The 21,973-nt window shown below is 39.7% G+C and overlaps 1 protein-coding gene across 1 annotated transcript in view; it reads left to right on the top strand.

Annotated features, from left to right (window-relative positions):
- The window catches only part of ankra2 (ankyrin repeat, family A (RFXANK-like), 2), a 39,950-nt gene that overhangs the window by 15,702 nt on the left and 2,275 nt on the right, over nt 1–21,973 (top strand). Inside the window, exons 2-8 of the mRNA XM_060843774.1 lie at nt 1,719–2,044; nt 5,606–5,764; nt 6,286–6,351; nt 6,485–6,582; nt 9,881–10,006; nt 17,676–17,742; nt 20,227–20,307. Coding sequence (XP_060699757.1) covers nt 1,756–2,044; nt 5,606–5,764; nt 6,286–6,351; nt 6,485–6,582; nt 9,881–10,006; nt 17,676–17,742; nt 20,227–20,307 — 886 coding nt within the window. The 5' untranslated portion in view covers nt 1,719–1,755. The remainder of the gene's footprint in view (nt 1–1,718; nt 2,045–5,605; nt 5,765–6,285; nt 6,352–6,484; nt 6,583–9,880; nt 10,007–17,675; nt 17,743–20,226; nt 20,308–21,973) is intronic.

Raw genomic sequence — 21,973 nt, forward strand, 5'->3', positions numbered from 1 at the left:
GATATCATGGCAGAAAGGCCTTAGATGGTGGTCTTTCATTATTGTATCTTTTAGAATTTTTTATCCTCTTATTTTGTGCAAAAATGTTCTTTATTCATAAATTAGCTATAAGCGCATTGAAAAACAGTTCAAATCAGATGCTCTAGAAAATATAATTTCAGAAATAGTGTTCTTTATTTTGAGCATTGCACTCTTGGGTGTCTTCAAACAAAAGCAAAATTGGAACATTTTACCAATATGACCAGAAACAATATATATTTCAATATAAGCTATGAGGTGTCTATAATTTAACAGCGCTTCAGAAAACAGACAAAACGTTGGAATTTTGACATTTGTCAGAACTTCTCTACAGTTGCAAAACAAAATGCATTTTCTAGTTGTGCATGAAACCATTTATATTCATTCTGAGGCACTGAGAGGGTATGACAACTGAACGGACCCTTATTGTACTTTAACAGAAAGACTTTAGACAGCGGTCTTGACCAACTGTGCCTTGGTAGCTGCCTGAAGCTTTAGTATATCCCTCAGTATGTAGTCCTGGACCTTGGAATGTGCCAGTCTATAACATGTAGATTAGATTAGACTTACAGTGTGGAAACAGGCCCTTCGGCCCAACAAGCCCACACCGACCCGCCGAAGCGCAACCCACCCATACCCCTACACTTACCCCTTACCTAACACTACAGGCAATTTAGCTTGGCCAATTCACCTGACCCGCACATCTTTGTGACTGTGGGAGGAAACCGGAGCACCCGGAGGAAACCCACGCAGACACGGGGAGAATGTGCAAACTCCACACAGTCAGTCGCCTGAGTCGGGAATTGAACCCGGGTCTACAGGCGCTGTGAGGCAGCAGTGCTAACCACCGTGCCGCCCACTAGTAGTTGAATTCAATCTTTACACTGAAAGACCAACAAGTTTCGGGCAGACCAAAGATCAGTTTTCACCAAGTTGATGGTCCTTAGGCGCAGTCAATGTTTGTCTCAGGGTGTGTCCCAGCAAACAGCCCATATTGTATCATGGAGTTGCTCTGGACAAAAATCACTGAATATTTGTTCAGAATTTCTTTGCAAAGGCACATTCCAAAAGGAGATGTGTGACATTCTCTGCACTAACACAGCTGCTTTCGAGGGCAGCATGCAGTGTTGTACAGAGACCACTGGCGTGAATAAGCAGAACCCTGGTTTATTATCCAAATGACTGACAACCTATAACCAATGTTAGAACAATTCAGTCATTCTGCTAATGCAGAAATTCTTTATTATTGAACTGAGACATCAACCTGGAAGATGTGCTGTCAAGATTTGGATTGGTGTGGGATTTTGCAACCTTCTGACTCTGGTAAAATTCTACCAGATGAGCTTATGGATGCTAATTTGGTGAACAAAGTTTGTGAGAAGATTTGTAGCTTGGGTGCTTGTTGTTGTGGTTCTGTTCGCCGAGCTGGGAATTTGTGTTGCAGACCTTTCATCCCCTGTCTAGGTGACATCCTCAGTGCTTTGTAGCCTCCTGTGAAAATTGCTTCACAGGAGTTTCCCAAGCACTGAGGATGTCACCTAGCCAGGGGATGAAAGGTCTGCAACACAAATTCCCAGCTCGGCAAACAGAAACACAACAATTTGGTGAACCTTGCCTTCATGGCATTCGTTACATTGGTAGATTCAGGTGTTCAAATTCATGTATGCTTAAACTGCTGTAATTCAATGTTGTACCAACAGATGGAGTAACAGATTGTACCATCTGAACAGAGCAGGAATGTCTGCAGTGGAGAACCCAACTGTTGAAGCTGACCCTTCTGGAGATGGAAGTGAAAATCAATCCTCCTTTGCTGAAGTTCCATATATCAAGCTGGAGCCTCGTGTAGAAATTAATGAAGATGGTGGTCCCTCCCAGAATGTTGCCATGGGAATGAAATTTGTCCTACCAAATAGATTTGATATGAATGTCTGCTCTCGGTTTGTAAAATCTCTGAATGAAGAAGAGAGTAAAAATATTCAAGATCAGGTGAACTCTGATCTAGAAGTTGCCTCTGTACTATTCAAAGGTAAATGAAATGCAAGGATCTTAATTGGTTTTAAGAACTCAGAAAATATTTGTTTTCTGAGCCATATTGACTTGCAATTAAGCCATGTACAATTTTATTTTAATCTTCTCAATCTTGTTTTTAGTTATCTCATGGTTTGGCCTAGCTATGTCTGTGTTATCTCCTTCATCCCCATAATCTTCTCACATATCTATGCCTTTTCAGCATCCCTTTATAAATTATTCTTTATTGCCTTCAGTTGCCTTGGTCCTAAGCTCTGGAAGCCTCTCCATCTCTCTATCTTGCATTCCTCCTTTAAGACATACCTTAAATCTAACACTTTGAACAAGCTTTTGATCATCATCCCCAATATCATCTTCTAGCTCAGTGTCCCATTTTATTTTATAATGTCTCTGGGAAGAACTTTGGGACATTTTATTACTTTAAAGGTGACAGTGTAAAAATAGTTTGAAATTAATAAATTAAGAGAAAAATGAAGTGAGTTCCTCTTAGAAAACAAAGAGAAAAGGTGAGACCAACAAGAGAAGGTTATTGATTATGTTTATACTAACATAACAAAAGGTACTTATGAATTTAGAAATATGGAAATTCTTTCATGAAAGAAAACTAAAATGAATTAAATTCATGGATGATATACAATGGTCATGTCAGTTATGCTTTGGAAAAACGTAGAGCATGTGTTTTAATAATTTATTGAGATACAATCAGAACAATGGGAAACAAGTGTAAACAGCAGTGATGATTAAGATCTAAGAGAACCGTTCAGTGCTGATTGTTACATTACACAAAAATGTCTTTGTGTTAGAATCAGAGAATCCCTACAGTGTGGAGGCAGGCATTTTGGCTCAAGTCCATACTGACCCTCCAAAGAGCATGCCACTCAGACCCACCCCTTATTCTATCCCTGTAACTCTGCATTCCCCATAGCTAATCCACCTAATCCTTGAATTGTGGAAGGAAACCAGAGCATCTGGCGAAATGTGCAAACTCCACACAGACAGATGCCCAAGGGTGGAGTTGACCCATGGGTCCCTGGTACTTTGAAGGAGCAATACTAATCACTGAGCCACCATGCTGCAACATAATCTAGAGTTGAAGGGATTTAATTAATAGTATAAACCAAAATATTTGTTGTAGAATCATAGAAATGTTTATAGGGCATGTTACATCAGTGAATTGTAAGTTTAATATAGCTATTTTGAATAATTATAAACAAATATTGTAAATATTTGAAATTCTACATTAGGTCATGTATCAGAAGTGAAATCAATTTCTGCTTTCAACATGATCCAGTCGGTGAACAGGAACAGAAGAGGCTTTTACTTCCATTTTATTAGCTATGGTAGCTCACAAAGTCATAAGCTTGTGAATTCTATTCCAACTCCAGGACTTCAGCACAAATAACAAAGTCGACATCTGTTTCAGTACTGAAGAAGTGCTGCACTGTTGGAGCTGGTGGACAGAAAATTTAGAGGGTGAAATGCTTACCTATCATTTGTTTAATTGTCCTAAGTATCTGCAGATCTGAACCTTCAAAGCTGCTGCTGATTCTCTTCCTTTTTAATATCTTTCATTTAGACTGCAGTTCCAATGGAATTACTGTCCAGTTGCTTGCACAATCCCCTTTTTCAATTTTCTGCATGTCACCATTCACCTGACCATTGTAGTGTCATCTGTAAACTTGAATATCTTCTTTCTAATCCCAAATTCTAAATGCCAGTAGTAAGATAGGAAAGATTGGGAAACAAAGTGACAAGCATCTTGTGTGGCTTGCTGACTATATGGCATTTTGGGATGGATTTGAACGCTTCTCAAAATATGATTTGGAGGTGTCAGTGTTGGACTGAGGTGTACAAAGTTAAAAATCACACAACACCAGGTTATAGTCCAACAGTTGTGGTTCTGTTTGCCGAGCTGGAAGTTTTTGCTGCAAACGTTTCGTTCCCTGGCTAGGGAACATCATCAGTGCTATTGGAGCCTCCTGTGAAGCGCTGCTTTGATGTTTCTTCCGGTATTTATAGTGGTTTGTTCTTGCCGTTTCCGGGTGTCAGTTTCAGCTGTAGTGGTTTGTATATGGGGTCCAGGTCTATGTGTCTGTTAATGGAGTTTGTGGATGAATGCCATGCCTCTAGGAATTCCCTGGCTGTTCTCTGTCTGGCTTGTCCTATGATGGTAGTGTTTTCCCAGTCAAATTCATGTTCCTGGTTGTCTGAGTGTATGGCTACTAGGGATAGCTGGTCGTGTCGTTTTGTGGCTAGCTGATGTTCATGGATGCGGATTGTTAGCTGTCTTCCTGTTTGTCCTATATAGTGTTTTGTGCAGTCCTTGCATGGTATTTTGTAAACTACGTTAGTTTGGCTCGTGCTGGCTATTGGGTCCTTTGTTCTAGTGAGTTGTTGTCTGAGTGTGGAAGTTGGCTTGTGTGCTGTTATGAGTCCTAAGGGTCGCAGTAGTGTGGCTGTCAGTTCTGAGACGCTCCTGACGTATGGTAGTGTGGCTAGTCCTTTTGGTTGTGGCATGTCCTCGTTCCGTGGTCTATCTCTTAGGCATCTGGTGATAAAGTTGCGTGGGTATCCATTTTTGGCAAATACCTTGTATAGGTGTTCCTCTTCCTCTTTTCGCAGTTCTGGTGTACTGCAGTGTGTTGTGGCTCTTTTGAATAGTGTCCTGATGCAGCTTTGTTTGTGTGTGTTGGGGTGGTTACTTTGATAGTTTAGGACTTGGTCTGTGTGTGTTGGTTTCCTGTGTACCCTTGTGGTGAATTCTCCGTTGGGTGTTCTCTCTACTAACACGCCTAGGAATTGTGTCTGTGCCACAATTGCCAGACTGATTCTAATCTTAAAAAATGGATTTACAGAATCTTGCATGGATCCATGTCTTACAATCTTATACTCCACAACCACCTGATGAAGGAGCGGCGCTGCGAAAGCTAGTGCTTCCAAATTAACCTCCTGGACTATAACCTGGAGTTGTGATTTTTAACTCTCTCAAAACAGATTCACTTGCATAGAGATAAAAGAATACCAATTGCCTCCAATTTCTTTTTGCATTGGATGGACAGGGAAAAGAAGAAATGTTGTTACACTATTCTGTAGCCTGATCACTGAGTTGAAGAAAAGCACAGATAAAAGTAACAATTGAAAGCATAGTAACTCTCATTCTGATGAATAGAAATTGCTGAAAAAACTCAGCATGTCTGGCAGCATTTGTGCAGAGAAAACAGAGTTAATGTTTTGAGTCCACTGACCATTCTTTAGAACTGTCACTGAAACATTAACTCTGCTTTAACTCCACAAATTCTACCAGACCTGAGTTTTTCCAGCAATTACTGTTTGTTTCTGATTTCCAGCATCCGCTGACTTTGGTTCTTTTTTAACGTTCTGATTATTTAGCAAGATCAATTTACATATCTCCAACCAGCTCCCAACCACACTTCAGTCAATCCTATATTGCATATATGTGGAAACTATTATAATTTGCTTGTAATTGTGAAGATTACTGTATGATTAGTTTTTGCATAAATAAGGCCAATTTTCAGGTGTTAACTAATGTTGTTTGCAGCTGAGTGCAACATACACACCTCTGCTTCTCCTGGAATTCAAGTAAGACATGTCTACACACCATCAGTGACCAAGCATTTCTCGCCCATTAAACAGTCGACAACTCTGACTAACAAACATCGTGGCAATGAAATCTCAGCTGCACCTTTACTCTTGCACTGTAAGTCTTGTGTAAACATAATTGATTTGCATCCAAATGACCTTGGATTTAGCGTGTACTACCAAACATAATCTTTAATAATGGCGCAGGCTTATTGCGTGAGTGCATGAAGACTAGATAGTTCGCTGAAACCAAAGTCCAAATCAGTTGTTGTTTTACAATAGAATGGGCCAAATGTTGTTATGGTTAGTTTTAACATTCCCTATTCTTTTATCAAATTCCATTTCTCTTGTTTGTCTTTTTCATCAGCTAGCAAAATATTCAAATCTGTTCACAGGCTCCCAATGTGCGCTCTGTGTCATTAGCCAGTTTGTGCATGTAGTGGCATGAAATGAAAGGCTCCACGATGGTTTAGGAAAAAATAGAAATGAAAATAAAATGAAGAAACAACGAGGGGTTTCGTTAATCGTCTATTTTAAGGAAAATATTGTTTTAATTGAAGCTTTGTGGAATAAATTGCCTTAGCTAAATAGTTTAACTGGTTTCTATCAGGCACTAATTTGTTAATATATTTTTTATAGCTTTGTCTGTACATCAGTTGGCTGCACAAGGGGAATTAATTTATTTGGCAAGCCGTATAGAGCAAGGTAAGTTCTTAGAAGTTGAGTTTTTGATTTGTACAAATAAGATGCATGAATTGTAAAATGACCTTGATGTCTGTTGAGCTTGTATACAAATCTGTAGACCTGAATGAAAGCCTCTATTTTATTACTTTTCTAGACAATCTGCTAAACATGCAAGATGAGCAAGGCTTTACACCATTGATGTGGGCAGCAGCTCATGGACAAATTGCTGTGGTGGAGTTTTTGCTACAGAATGTAAGGAATTTATTTCTGTTCTGTATATAGTAGCTCTAATAAATTAAAAGTCAATTATTAAATTATTAGAGAGCAAATGAAACAAGTTAGACTTAGGTTCCCTTTTATTTAATGAGTCGAATAGACAATGAAGATGTGTATTTTAAGTTGTATGTTATTTAACTTTCCAATAGTGCAATGATGTTGATTGTGCTCATGAAATATCGAACATGAAAATACATGCCAAAATCTTCAGCCCAATTGTCTCTAACCATTATTCCTCTACATAGTTACAGAAGTCCTTTTAATAATGCAGTTTATTGGTGTCCATGTAACTTTGTGATTGGCAATGCACCTTTTCTACAACATTTTGAATTTAGAGTTTGTTTTTGTTTCTTTTTTGTTTTACTCCTGCCCTGAAGGTGCTATCTCGAGTAGGACTTAATGGCTGTTAGCTTTCTGAGTGCGAACTTAAACAATTATTTTTAGAAGATGATTCAACCAACTTCTTTCACAACAAAGGAGAGGCTCTTTTTGCTTCAACTCATTCTGCAAACAACTGAGAGAACCTTGAGCCTGTGTCTATCTCAGTACTGTTGTGCTAAAATTGCATTTCCACTAAAATTAATGAACTCAGCTGGGTGTTTAATGATCTACATGGAATAGTACTATAATATTACTATATTTACCTACAAGGGTATTGAGGAGCAACTGAATTTATGTTGGTAATAGTGTTGTATTCATCAGTCTTGACCCAGGTGAGTGCAGATATTAGCTAAATGTTCAACTCAGCAGTAAGAAGGAAACATATACCACAAATGTCAACAAAATTTAGTAATGTTGAATAAAATTGTGTGCAAAGGATGTCCTTGCTTTTAATTGTTCTTTGGTATGTGTGCATTTTGGCAGGCTAACATTTATCACCCATTCGTAATTACACTACAGATGATCTGGCCTTCATAAACTACTTTAGTCCATGGTGGTAAAGAAATTCCTACAGGTGGTTAGGTAGAAGTTCAAGAGATTAGATCCATTCATGAAGAATATTGTAAAATTTCCAAGTTAGGATGGCATGAAGGCAATAGTACTTTCATGTTCTTTATGTCCTTGTCTATCTGGATAAGTGGAGGCTGAAATTTTTGGAGCTGCTGCTTAAGAAGCCATGGCAATTAATGTAGTACATTCTGTAGATTCTGTACAGTATGGAGAGTTTTTGTTAGCTGGGATGGTGATTAACCATCTTACCGAATGTAGAACAGCACAGCACAGGAATGGCCCCTTCAACCTACCATGTCTGTGCCAACCACTATGCCATTCTAAACTAATTCAATCTGTCTGCCCCTATCTCTCTCTTCCCTGCTAGTCCACATCTTTCTAAACCCCTCTTAAATGTCGCTATCGTATCTGCTCCTCCCTATCTACAACTCCTCCAATTTTCATGTCGTCTCCAAATGTACGAATTAGACCACTTAGATTTTCATCCAAACTGTTTATATAAATTACAAACCACTGAGGTCCTAGCACTGATCCTTGCGGAACTCCACTGGTAACAGGCCCATCCATGTCTACCCTGCCTTCAATGACCAAGCCAATTTTGTATTCAAACTTATCAACTCACCATGGATCCCATATTCTTATTCTTATGAACCAGCCTACTATGTGGGACCTTGTTGTATGCTTTAGTAAAGTCTAATAGCCAACATTCACTGCCTATCTTCATTGATCTTATGTTGGAGGACAAGTCATTAAATAAATCTGCAGCAAGGCACTCAATCAATGTCTTGGAGCTGATATGATTAGCCACCAACAACAACAACAACCATTTTCCTGTGTGCTAAGTATGACTTCAGCCAATAAATGCAATACCCCATCTCTGCCAGATCCCTATTGATTCGGGCTCTTTGCCACACTAGATTGAACAACCTCTTACGGTCACTTCTTCCATCACTTTCCTGATAATTGGAGAGTTAATCATCGGCAAGCTAAATTTGTTTTTGTTTTTGTTGTCTGAGGTTCTGTCTTTTGGATAAGAAGTTAAACCAAGATCCTATCTATCATTTCAGGTAAATCCCATTGCACATTTTTTTTTTATTCACAAGATATGGTTGTCGTTAGCAGGGCCCATTGCTAGTTGCTCATGAGAAGTAGTGGTGTGTTGCCTTCCTGAATCACTGCCGTCTGTAAGGACATCCACAATACTGTTAGATAGAGAGTTCCTGGATTTTGACTCAATGACACTAAATGAACAGCAATACATTTCCAAGTTAGGATGGTGAATGTCTCAGTGGAGAATTTGCACATCATGATCTTTTCATGTATCCCTTGACCTTCAAGATGATGGTGGTTACGTGTTTGGAAGATTCTTCAAATACTAATGATCATATCAAGTGGCAAAACAGGTTAGGGACTGAGTGGCCTCTTCCTGCTCCCAATACATAAGTTTTAGGGCGGAACAGTGGCACAGTGGTTAGCACTGCTGCATCACAGCGCCAGAGACCCGGGTTCAATTCCCGCCTCAGGTGACTGACTGTGTGGAGTTTACACATTGTCCCCTTGTCTGCGTGGGTTTCCTCCCACAATCCAAAAATGTGCAGGTTGGTTGAATTGGCTATGTTAAATTGCCTGTAGTGTTAAGTGCAGGGATAAATGTAGGGGAATGGGTCTGGGTGGGTGAGCTTCGGCGGGTCGGTGTGAACTTGTTGGGCCAAAGGGCCTGTTTCCACATTGTAAGTAATCTAATCCACTATCAGGGGTTTGAGTTCGGGTGGTGGGGGTCGGGTTGACTTGATAATCTCTCTGCCTCAATTAGCATCACCAAAATAAGTTATTGTGTTATGATCACATTGCCATTTTTGGGAGCTTGCTATGAGCAAGTTTCCTACATTACATCAGTGACTGCAGTTCTACGGTAACTCATTGGCTATAATGTGCTTTGAGGTGATCATGAAAGGTACGATATGAATGCAAGCCTGTGTCTTTTTTCCTTCTTTCTGGTGTCTAAGTCTTCAAGGCTTTGGCCTGACAGTTGCTGGTACCCACATTCTTTGCTGTGTCTCCTAATTTAGCTATGTTTTGATATGGCATACATAATCCTTGAATAAGCCATTTTAATTTTCCATATCTACTAAAATAGCTGAATCCTGAAAATGTAATCTTCCAAAACTGATTTTTATATGTTGTAAATAATTTTACTCCTGATTTAGTTAATTTATGATTTTGTCTTTTTAAAATGTGTGTACTATGTCATTTTAACTTAAGGCCATCTAATAGTTTTATGCTTTTGAAGTTAAATTGCATCTTGTGTATTTCCTTTTGAAAGGGAGGAGATCCACATCTTTTAGCCAATGGGAGGGAGAGTGCACTGTCACTTGCCAGCAGTAAAGGCTACTCGAACATTGTAAACATGCTGCTTGACTATGGTTGTGATGTGAATGAATATGACTGGGTAAGTAATATCAGGGACCCATCAGCCAATACTTTTCCTGTTTATATAGAAATAATATTTTAAGTAAAATTAAAAGCAAATTCAGTAGAAAGTAAAACTGCCAGCTGGGAACAATTTATGTTGAATTTATTGTCATTTATCAAATAAACCTTTCTAGTTTTTCCCCTTCTGTTCATTCAAACCATATGTTCTGAGAAAATTGGAAGCCGTTGCTGAGCCTGACAATCTAATATAGCTGAAATAATATCAGTAGGGGTAGTCATTAACCTCATTTCAGAAGTTTTACATTTCAGATGTAGATGCTAATTAAGTTTTCCCACATTGCCAAGTTTAATACCTCTTAAAGGTTTGTGAATAGAATAGGCATGACTTTCCACTCACTGGGGTGTCAAAAATAATGGTGAGTATGAGTTAATTGGGCAAGTGTCCAAAAATCAGATTCTTGCTTTTGAAATAAACTTTCACAAGTAAGTCCTCCATCCTTAGTTGGAGGAATTAACTTGCTCTTTCCAACAAGTTCTGTCTGTTGAGACAACCAACACTTCAGAAACTCAACTGCATCATTGAGCTGTTGAGCTGACGACTTTGATTATTTGGCTCCAATCCAGGTGAGTACATAGTTTTTGCCAATTATTTTGGAATGCTTCTTGTCTACATTTTTTTTCGTTAAATGTAGTAGATGACTGTGTGTTAGTTAACATTCAATGTGTTGCTGGACTATTGCTCCAACCAACAGTATCACAGTGACACATTAGCTTCTCAGGTGACAGTTCAGTGTAGAAAACAAGGCAGCTTGTCACTGAAGGGAAAGCTTTAGAATAAAAGATACGAACATGTAGCCGTGGCAAATAGTTAAACATGATATTCAAATCGGGGGTGGGAGGGGTGCATGTTGCTGTGTAGCATGGTGCTCTGTCAATATCAGGTTCTCCTGTTCCAGGAGCTTACACAGTCAACACACTGCATGTGCATTAATAGCATGGCCTGTTGTGAAAAAGGAAGGCATGGTCATTGGGCTAGAAGTGAACGATGGTCAGTCAGTGCATGCTGCTTGGTGCCCTGCCCAAGTGCAACACTCCCCTCTGAGGGACCATAACCTGGACCTTAATGGGGAAAGGATATTAGAACTGAAATATCCCTTTTATACTTCTTCTGTTCTCACAGATCTGCTGTAAGTTCAGGATGTTAGAGGTCAAGCCAGCAATTCTGTGATCTTATGCAAAGGGACCATTGCAGAAGATAGCAAAAAGAACTCCGCCTGCAGCAATAATAGCAGCAGCTAGCACTGGCTGCCAAACAGCCTTCAAAGGAAGAAGCAGCAGAACATGACGAGGAATAGGGATCTTGTTCAGGACAAGATCTACAAGTATGTGTGCAGTTATCTGCAAGAATATCTGCAGTTATCTGCATGGAATGGCACCCCGGCTCCGTGGTTAGCACTGCTGCCTCACAGCGCCAAGGACCCGAGTTCGATTCTAGCCTCAGGGCGTATTCTCTCCCTGTCCGTGTGCTCAGGTTTCCTCCCCAGCAATCCAAAGGTGTGCAGATTAGGGGATTGCCCAAGGTGTTCAGGGATTTGTAGGTTAGGTGCATTAGTGGGGTAAATGTACAGTAAAGGTGAATGGGTTTGGGTAGGATACTCTTCGACTGGTCAGTGTGGACTTGTTGGGCTGAAGGGCCTGTTTCCGCACTGTAAGGATTCTATGATATCTGAACTATGGTGTCACACCTATGGATGAGAATTTGCACTCACGGGATTGGGGTGGCCCAAAAGGTATCAGGTGTCTTTAATTGTTTTGTCAGCGTGTCATTTCAGGGAGCTACTGGGAACTTCTGTGGCATTTCACAGTCTACAACTCATAATTATGTTTGGGATGCTTTCTTCACAACAGCTTACCGATTCATCTTTATGCCCCTTGATACTGGGCGTCAGATCATTGGGCATTAGAATGCTTAGTCATTGCTGGTTTCCTGCAGGTGCAAGACACAAACAAAAGCACCCCATCATGAACCAGCAGTCTTCGTCAACAGAAAAGGATTCCAATCCCTTAATGTTGAAATTATTGATGACCATAACAGATTTTGCAGGTCTAACCCAGATACCGGGAAGATGCCATGACATGTCCATCTTGGAGTACTTGCAGGTGGTAGGCCTTTTCAAAGATTTTCTGCCCATACACTTGTAGCTCTTGGGCAATGAGAGACCCCCTCTACACACCTGGCTGATCACAACTCAGAAGAAGAATCCACCAAAGAAAGATACTATACTGCTATACTTTCAGTCAGAGCCATTGTGGAACATACCATAGCCCTCCTGATAATGAGATTCTGATGCCTGAAGAGATCACATGGTGTCATGCACAGGGAACAGGCCCTTTCTGCCCAACAAGTCCATTCTGACCTGCCGAATAGTATCCCACCCAAATACGTTCTCAATTACTGTACATTTACCCCTAACTAATGCACCTAAACCACACATCCCTGAACACTTTGGGCAATTTAGCATGATCAATCCACCTAACCTGCACATCTTGGATTGTGGGGGAAACTGGAGCACCCAGAGTAAACCCACAGAGTTCCTACATAGGGTGTCCTACATCATCGTGGTCTGTTGCACCATCCACAATCTCACTTGCCAAAAGGGGAAGTATTGACAAACAAGAAGATGCAGAATTGAGAGGAAACCTCTGAGAAGGAAGATGAGGGTAAGGATCCTAACGTAGACCAGGTGACTTATCAAACAGAGGAAAATGGGGCAGTAGTCTGTTAAGCCCAAGAGTCCGTAGAGAACTTTACAACTTCCTGCTTCTAGGATGAATGGTTTAAGACCTTTTCTGATTTTTTTTATATTTCCTTGTTGGCTCTTGACTCTGTTTGCAGTTTGCAATCCTCATTGACCTATTTTGCTGATTGTATTCATGCAATAAAATTTTGACGTATCCATTCAGCTAAAGCTCTAATATCCTCAACTCAATAAAAGCTACAGTGTATGTATAAACTTTGCCCTTGATGCCCTGGACCAACTTTAATGTTAAAACAGTTGTGATACATGCGGCACTTCCACTACCTCATCTGCCTGCATGTTTGTGCTAAAATGATCCTTGAACAAAGGGTTTATCCCTGGTGAATACCTAGATCATAAGACTATAAGAAATGGGAATAGGAGCAGGCCATTTGTCCCTGCAGCCTGTTTCACCATTCAGCTGATTTGACATTCCTCACATCCACTACCCTGCTCTTGCCTCATAACCCTCAATTCCCCTACTGATCAAGAATCTATCTATTTCAGTCTTAAACATGCACATAGTTCCTGTGGCAAGGAGTTCCAAGTACACTCAACCCTCTGAATGAAGACATTCCTCCTTATTTCAGTTTAAAATTGGCACTTCATTCTGAAGCTATGCTCTCTGGTCCTAAACTCCCCTATGAGGGGAAATGTCCTCTTAGAATTAACCCTGTTAAGCCCTTTAAGAATTCTATAGGTTTCAATGAGGTCACCACTCATTCTTCTAAACTTCAGTAAATAGAACTCATAACACAGGGATTGTCCTAAGAACCTTCTGTGAACTGCCTCCCCTGCAATATTTTTCCTGAAATAGGGAGACCAAAACTGATATATACTTCTGAGGTATCCCACATCCTAAGGCCCCATCACTCCCAGAAGTTGTGTCTGTCAAATGGACATCTGCAGTCCTGGCTCCTCCCCTAGATCTTATCATCACAGTCAATGTCCCCAAGATCCATCTGTAGTGCATAGACTCCATTCTTCAAATTGCGGTTGTGAGATTCCATGTTGGATGAAATGACTTCTGGTCATCCACTTTGTTACTTATGAGAGAAGAACCAAGGTATGATGATTGAAATCTAACATATCCTTTTGCTAATTGAAGATGCACTACATCTTTCACTTCAAAGAACCATCTCTGGTCATATTGGGACAATCAGACTACAATAGAAAGTAGAACATTACAAATGAAGATATCTTTACAGAAGTGCTTATTCTGTACAATAATTGAACACTTATGATATTGATGTGCTCTGCGAAGGTTTTCTTTCCCACTATGTCTAGATGCAGGTTCACTTCCTCACCTGAGGTGGAGGACGCGTGCTGAATGGTATGCTGTGGTGACTTGAAGACTTTGGCATCCCTGAGGATCAGACCCCAGAGAATCTCGATCTGCTGAGAGTTTCCAGCATGGCTGCAGGTGCAGACTGTCTGCCCCCACCTTGGCCTGAGTTGCTTAAACTAATGCAGTCACTGGCAGTGAGGAGCTACTCAGGCAGGGCATCTCTGGAGTGTCTGAGATAAAGTTGTCTGGGTGCCTATCTACTGCTTTTTATCTCAGTGGGTTCATCATAGCACATCACTTCATCCCATCACTGTGCATTGATGCAGAGTACCATAGATAGAGCAATGGTATATAGGTCTGAGTACAAATCCAGCAGCCAGTGAGAGCCAGTGTGGACTACTTCGAGGATCTCTGGGGTTCTGGTGGAAGCCGCCACAGACTGAGAGGAGATTCCTGGCTTGTAGTGAATGAAGCGGTGTCCAAGTGGTCTTCAAATATAGTACTAGAGCATTCCACTCTGGAAAGTCATGCAAATACAGAGGAACCTCGATTATCTGAACGAGGTGGGCGGGCACTAAAAATTGATTATTCAGTTAATTGCTTTCATCTGGGGCTTGGAGTTTTTTGTGAAGTCTGTTCCCATTCAGGAGACTAGGCAAAAGCACACTGCATGCAAGACCCTGCCCCGAACCCCGTCCATTCCCACCCTGCCCACTCCCAACCCCCGTCCGCTCCCCCTTGTCCACTTAACACCCCACTCATGCCCGCCCCAACCCTGTCCAACACTAACTTCCCCCCCCACCCCCCCCCAAACCCCCGTCCATCTCCACCCACTGTCCAAATCCCATCCACGCCCCCAACCCCTGTCCGACCCGCACCCGTACAGCACACACACAGCTGCTTTCTGGGGCAGCCAGACTGTAAGGCTGCTGCTGCTGTCGCCGCCTTTGTGGCATAACTCTCCAAATAGGGGACGCACACAACATTTTGACAAGTTCCTACCCTGTCTGTACAGGCAATGTGAGAGATTAACTGGGGAAGGGAGGTTTAGGGTTCACCCCTGTGTAAAACTCCAGGGAAAATGCCAGGGGACAGAGAGAAAGCGGGAGGTCATTCATTTGGAGATGGTGCCTGGATTGCCCAGTACTGTCCTCAGCAACATTTCAGTGAACCAAGTTCGTTTTTAAACATTGTACCTGTAAAGAAAAAACGCGATCAGGATTGAAACAGCTCTTTGACGTAATGTCTTCAGAAGATAAATAAATTCTCAGAAAAATACTAAATTAGCATTTTAATTATTAAGTGGTTGCAGTATCCTGCTTGTTATTAATTTGAGACAATCGAATTGAAGTAGTAACTATATCTATAATTTCTACTTAGCTATATATTCTCAAATAGCCTATTGTAGGTGTGTAAAATTTAACTAAATTGTTTGAAATGGCTTCTGTGTCTCTGCATCCATTATTCAATTTATAATAATGTCTAAGTTATGTGGTATTTATTCATTACCATCATGATGGCCTTGTACACAAAGGTTGCTCAATGCCTGTTCCCCATGTATTTAATAACTCCTTTGCTGGAAAATATAGTCCCAAGTATAATTTGCTACAATGGAATTTTATATTTTTAAATATCTCAGTAGAGAATTAGTGAAATGTAAACCTCTTGGTATGTTATTGCAATTTAATGTAAAAGTCATAAAGTTATAATATTGTTTATCTATTTGAATATCAGTGAAACTGGTTATGAGTTCATACCTGGGAAACCAGGAGTAAAATAAATGGGCAAGAATTCTTAGTAAAAGTAAATACTAATGGTATACTGTGATAATCTAGGAAGTATGATTGTACTTTCTATTTATTCTGGGGTTTCGTCTGAATGAATTGAAAGGTATATCAGCTGAATGAATGTTACCTTCATTATTTAAATAACATTAGAAAGTTGATAAAACATTAAAGATGATCAATAAGTGTAGAATGCAAAACTGAATTTGAGTATATGTAATTTCAAGGTTTAAGCTAGCACATAAGCTGCCGTCTAGTTTTTGATTGTTTGTTTGTTTTGGATTCATGCAACAAATAAGAAACTCTTTAGGATTCAGAATGTCAGCTACTAGAAGGCAATGTTGGAAAAACATGCATGAGAACACCAGGATTAGATATTCACGGATTAGTACCTACCTTGGTATGGGTTACAATGAAGTTTGCAGTTATTCCTAGAAATCAGGATTTTGCAGTTGGTTGAATCATTATGTAAAGAGCTATATTTCATCCAAAATGTGCTGAGAAGGATGATAGAACAAATATATCACATGTTTAATGGTTGTACTTCTCACCAAACTGCTCATTGGGAACTCTTAAAGTTAGCTGACCACTTGGGCCTGGGCCCAAAATATGCTAGGCAGCTGTTTAATGACCCATAATGCTTTCGAGGGATGAAGTCAGAAGTCACACAATGCCAGGTTATGGTCCAACGGGTTTATTGGAAATCGCAAGCTTTCAGGGTGCTGCTCCTTCATCAGGTGAAGTGAGGGAAATGGAGTGAATCAGAACAGTCCAAAACACTTCAGAAATTAATCTTTCTGTATTTGTGTCGCTGACCATACTGACATTTATTTCCCATTTTGAAAAAGTATTCATGGGATGTGAGCATCACTGGCTAGGCCAGCATTTATTTCCCATCCCTTGTTACTTTGAGGAGGTGGTGAAGAACTGCTTTATTGAACTGCTGCAGCCTGTGTGCTGTAGGTAGACCTGTAATGCCGTGAGGAAGAGAGTTCAGAATTTTGACCCAGTTACACTGAAGGAAGGGTGATATATTTTCAAGTAAGGATGGTAAGTAGCTTGGAGTGGAACTTGTAGTAGGAGGTTTTCCCAGGTATCTGCTGCCTCTGTCCTTCTGGATGGAAGTGGTCATGGATTTGGAAGGTTCTGCCTAATTAGCCTTCTCCAGTGCATATTGTAGATGGTTCTCATCACTGCTACCGAGTAGAAGAGGGAATGTATGTTTCTGGATATTGCTTTGGATAGTGTCCAAGCTTCTTGAGTGTTGTTGGAGGTCCACTATCCAGGCAAATGGGGAATATCCTTTCACACTTCAACTTGTACCTTAGAAATGGTGGACAGGCTTTGGTGAGTCTGATGATGTGGTGAACCTTCATGAACTACTGCACTTTATCAAGTGAGTGACTTGGTAGGCCATTTTCAGAGGACAAATAAGAATAAGCTCTGATGAAAGCTGTTCAGTCTAAAATGTTGTTACTCTCCATAGATATGCAACATGTGCTTCGTGTTTCCATTATTTTCTGATATCATTTCAAGTTTATATCATTGGCAGAATTTTTCAATTTTCTTTAAGAGAAAACAATTTAATGTAGGGCTGGTCATCAAATGAAGGTCAGACCAAGGAAGAGCAGTATATTTTCTTGATGGCATTTGTTGAACCAGCTGAATTTTTACAACAATCCAACCACGCCATGGTTACTTACACCAAACATTAATGAGTGAAAAACGAGTATGATCAATTTTTGTTTCTCAAATTTAGGTAACATATTTAGTGAAATCATCTTGAAAATTTTATTGCTCTGTCTTTGTTTACAGAATGGTGGAACTCCTTTGCTTTATGCTGTACATGGAAATCATGTCAAATGTGTGGAGACTCTGTTGGGTGAGCTAACATAACACCTGATAATGTGGTTTTAATCTGCCCTATAAATTATTCTGTCTAAGATGTTGGTCCTCCTGTATGAAACACAAACTTTGGCTGTGGATGAATTGTAACATTTTGTTGGGTTTTTTTGTAAAAAAAAATCCTAAATATTTTTCTTCTTAATTATTGCTGCAAATTCTCTTCTGAAACCTTTTTTATCCCCACCTCCTCCATCCTCCCCACCAATAATAGCTTTGAGGAGTTAATGGACACCTTTGCCACAAAGATTCAGATCAACCCTTAAGAACTTCTGCACTTGTTCATTTTGTGAAACCACTGGGACTAGATTTATGCTAAAGTATATTTTGTATCTTTCTCCATTATTTACGATTGCTCCTTGTGCCTTTGCCAAGGTCATTTAGTTCAGAAGGCATACTTTCAGTTTGTTTTACTTAATTCCCACTACAAGCTTTGATAACACACCTTCCCCTCTTAATTCCCATGGTAGTTGATTATTGTTAACAGCTCTCACTCTGGGTGTTGTCCCTTTTTTCCTTTAAATTATCTTTTCCACAGCTCTTCAAAAATCTAACCTTTTGATGCCACTCTCCTTGCAGGCTATCATCCCATCTCCAAACTCCCGATTCTGCCCAAACTTATTAAAAGAGTTGTAGCCTCCCAAATCTGCACTCACCTTTCCTGGAATTCCATGTTTGAATCTGTTTGATCAAGTTTCTGCATTTGCTGCTGTACCAAGGTAGCTCTTTGTCGAAGTCACAAATGATGAGCAATGTGACTATAACAAAAGTAAAGCTTTCCTTTTCATTCTTCTTGCCATATCTTCATCCTTTGTGATTGACTACATAATCCTTCTCCAAAACTTCACCCCTGTCACTCACCCAGTTAGGATCATCAAGGCATTTCCAAGTTGGTGGGATGGAGTGCAACACATATGGACCTCAGTTGTTTACAATCTGTATTGATGATGTAAGAGGAGATTATGTTGGGCAGCGCAGAAGCTCAGTGATTAGCACTGGTACCTCACACACCAGGGATGGTTAACTTCAGTTATGCTAGAGGCTCTTTGAAGCCATATGTAGCCTAATATTGCGTTGATGTCAAGAGGAGTCACCCTCATCTCACCTCTGGAATTTGGCTGTTCTGTGTTTGGACCAAGGCTGTAATTAGGTTAGAAATTGAATGGCCTTGGCAGAACCCAAACTAAGTGCCAGAGAGCAAATTATTATTGAGTAAGTACCACTCGATAGCTGTGTTAACAACATATTCCAGCACTTTGGTCAGCAGTAGATCGATAGGGCAGTAATTGAACTGGATGAATTTATCCTGCTTTTTGTGGACTGGGCATTCTCTCATGGCCGATCATATCTTTCAGTGATCAAGTCAATTCATGCTAGCCAGATTTTGGATGACAACATGATGTCTTGTGGTGATGTTTGAGGTGAATGAAAATATTGGTGATGTGGAGTTCATTCTCAGACAAAGCTCAGACCTCTTGTTATTGGTCTTAACCACCCCACGGTGAAAGTGAGGACTGCAGATGCTGGAGATCAGAGCTGAAAAAATGTGTTGCTGGAAAAGTGCAGCAGGTCAGGCAGCATCCAAGGAGCAGGAGAATCGACATTTTGGGCATATTTTCTTCCTGAAACATTGATTCTCCTGCTCCTTGGATGCTGCCTGACCTGCTGCTTTTCCAGCAACACATTTTTCAGCCCATGGTGACCAAGACATGTTGACCATGAATCTCTCTCCATTACAACATATGCTTTGAAATTGCCTAGGATAAACAGCTTTCACCTTTGGAAATGTGCTTTAGAACAAAAGGAGTCTTGTACAAAGTTAACTTAATTTCTGATCCACATCATTCATTTTCTGTATCAAAGCAAAGTATCTCCACAGTTAAGTTGCTACATCTACATTAATATCTCCCAAACTATTTGAATACTATATACAATGCCGTGCACTTTTGATTGTTATATAACATCTCCAAAGCTTGCCTGAGTGATTTGCCAGGTTTTCTCTCATTCCATGTAAACATGGATAAGATTTTGCAGAATCAGTTTTCCTGCATTATTCAAGAAAAGTGCAGTGAGCTAAATCAATCAGAATTCACTGAACACGTTACAGTAGTAATCAGTTTGGAGAAAATGTAGCAACTTGTCCTGTAAAACAGTTGAGGATCTTTGCCTATCAATTACAAGGTTTTGCTGTTTTGAAAATGCCTAATCGTAGTCTCACTACCTAAACACTTCACCATCCTCCAAGCAGAATATCATTTACCATTTCTAATGCAAAACTATTGTTACTACATATTTCATTTTCAGCTCATGTACCACTGAAATTTTATTGTTGATGCTCATCTGTCCTGCTCTGTATACTCTAATACAAACTAGTCAATTAGTTGAGTTATGAAGGTCTTAAATAGAACAACATCTTGTGATTTAAGTTAATCTTTGATCTGACAAGTTCTTGTTCATTTTACAGAATATGGTGCTGATCCAACTGTTGAAACTGATTCTGGATTCAATGCTATGGATATGGCAGTTGGGTTGGGTTTCAAGAATGGTAATTATTGATTTTGAATTTATTACTTAATATATATTTTAAAATAAAATTTAAATATATTCTGGGTGTACATTACTCTTTTTTTTAAAAAACTGTGTTAAATATCCCCTGTGCAAACATTTTCTTTTGACAAGCAGAATGGGATAATTGAAAAAATTTATTTCCTATATTTTCCCTTTATTCTATACATTACTTGAAATCTTGTGTGCAACAGAACAGCTTACAAAAACATTACCAGCTCAGGGCTAGTACCTTCTGGTCAGCTGCCATTGATACTGGAAGATTTGGGAATGGATTATATTTTTGTCCTCCCAATTTCTTTCTCATGCCACAAGCATGCCGCAGCCTGCATTTTGACATATTTCCATATGACATGACTGAACTCAGAAACTAAGCTGAAGAGGAGATGCACCTGTACCTTGTGATATATCTAAATATTAGTGAGCTAGGGCTCATGCCAATCATCATCAATACAAATATATTTACTTTGTGTTCTAATTGTTTCACTGATAGGTAGGGTCACTTGTGTGATATCTGCAAGAAATACCACTGTTTTCTGATCAGGACAAAGTCTTCAGTATTGCAGCGAAGGAAGCGATTAGGTTCTCTATCATTTAGCCAAAGTTGGATCTATATCTGAGTATTTTTTAAGCTTCTTAGTAAGTTCCTAAGCTGCTTAAAATGGTTTGTAATAAGAGTTCAAAAGTACAATAGTACTAATGAATAACATTAAGAATGCTAGTCTTAAAATTAATTTTAATTTAATTTGTTGTTGTGATTCAAATCAATAGAACATAATTCTTACAGATTTCTGTGCATTTTTGTCATGTTCCATGAAAGTCACACTAGAAGAACCAGGAGTGATGTGTTGTTGTTAAACATCCTAAATTCATTAGTTGCCCTCAAAGAACTCTATACCTGTATGAAGCAATCATCAAGTCTATGTAGGTACCATATTCCAGAGGAGATAGGCCCAACCATGATGTGACTTAGGAAAATGGCTCCTTGGATAAACTTGTTCTTTGTCCAATTGGCTTAAGTACGCAGCAATGTCAGCAAAGGTTTCAGAAAAAAAGCTGCAAACTCAAATGTTGTAATTTGAATAAATACTGATATGTCATTAAAAATAGAACTGTGACAAAATTAAATAAGACAAATTAATTGAAGCATTAAAATATTTAACAGTAATAACAAAAAGTATTCTTCACAAAGATATTTTGAGCCATTGCATTCATGATAGACAGGTGGTTAGGAGAATAGCTTTGTCTTCTTTCTTGGTTGATCTTGCACTATGAATTTCAACTTTGAAAATATCACTTGCTGCTTGTTTCCAAGTTAGACTTCTAGAGAATCCTGAGTCCATGTGTTTGGGCACTTTTATTTTCTTTGAAAACTTGAGGTTTCCTCTTCTTGAACAGCTCTGCTGTCTGTTTGAAACAGACCTTGAAGATAGTCCAAATTCTTTGGCAAAGATGATTCTGTCCACATGACCACAGTATCCTGGGTGTTGAACTCTTGTCACCTATGTAATAGCTGAAAATGTGTTGCTGGAAAGGCACAGCAGGTCAGGCAGCATCCAAGAAGCAGGAGAATCGACGTTTTGGGCATGAGCCCTTCTTCACCTATGTAATAGACCAATTTTGAATCCACGAGTTGTTTGAGTCAA

Source organism: Hemiscyllium ocellatum, chromosome 2 (assembly GCF_020745735.1).
Source record: "Hemiscyllium ocellatum isolate sHemOce1 chromosome 2, sHemOce1.pat.X.cur, whole genome shotgun sequence".
NCBI lineage: Eukaryota > Metazoa > Chordata > Chondrichthyes > Orectolobiformes > Hemiscylliidae > Hemiscyllium > Hemiscyllium ocellatum.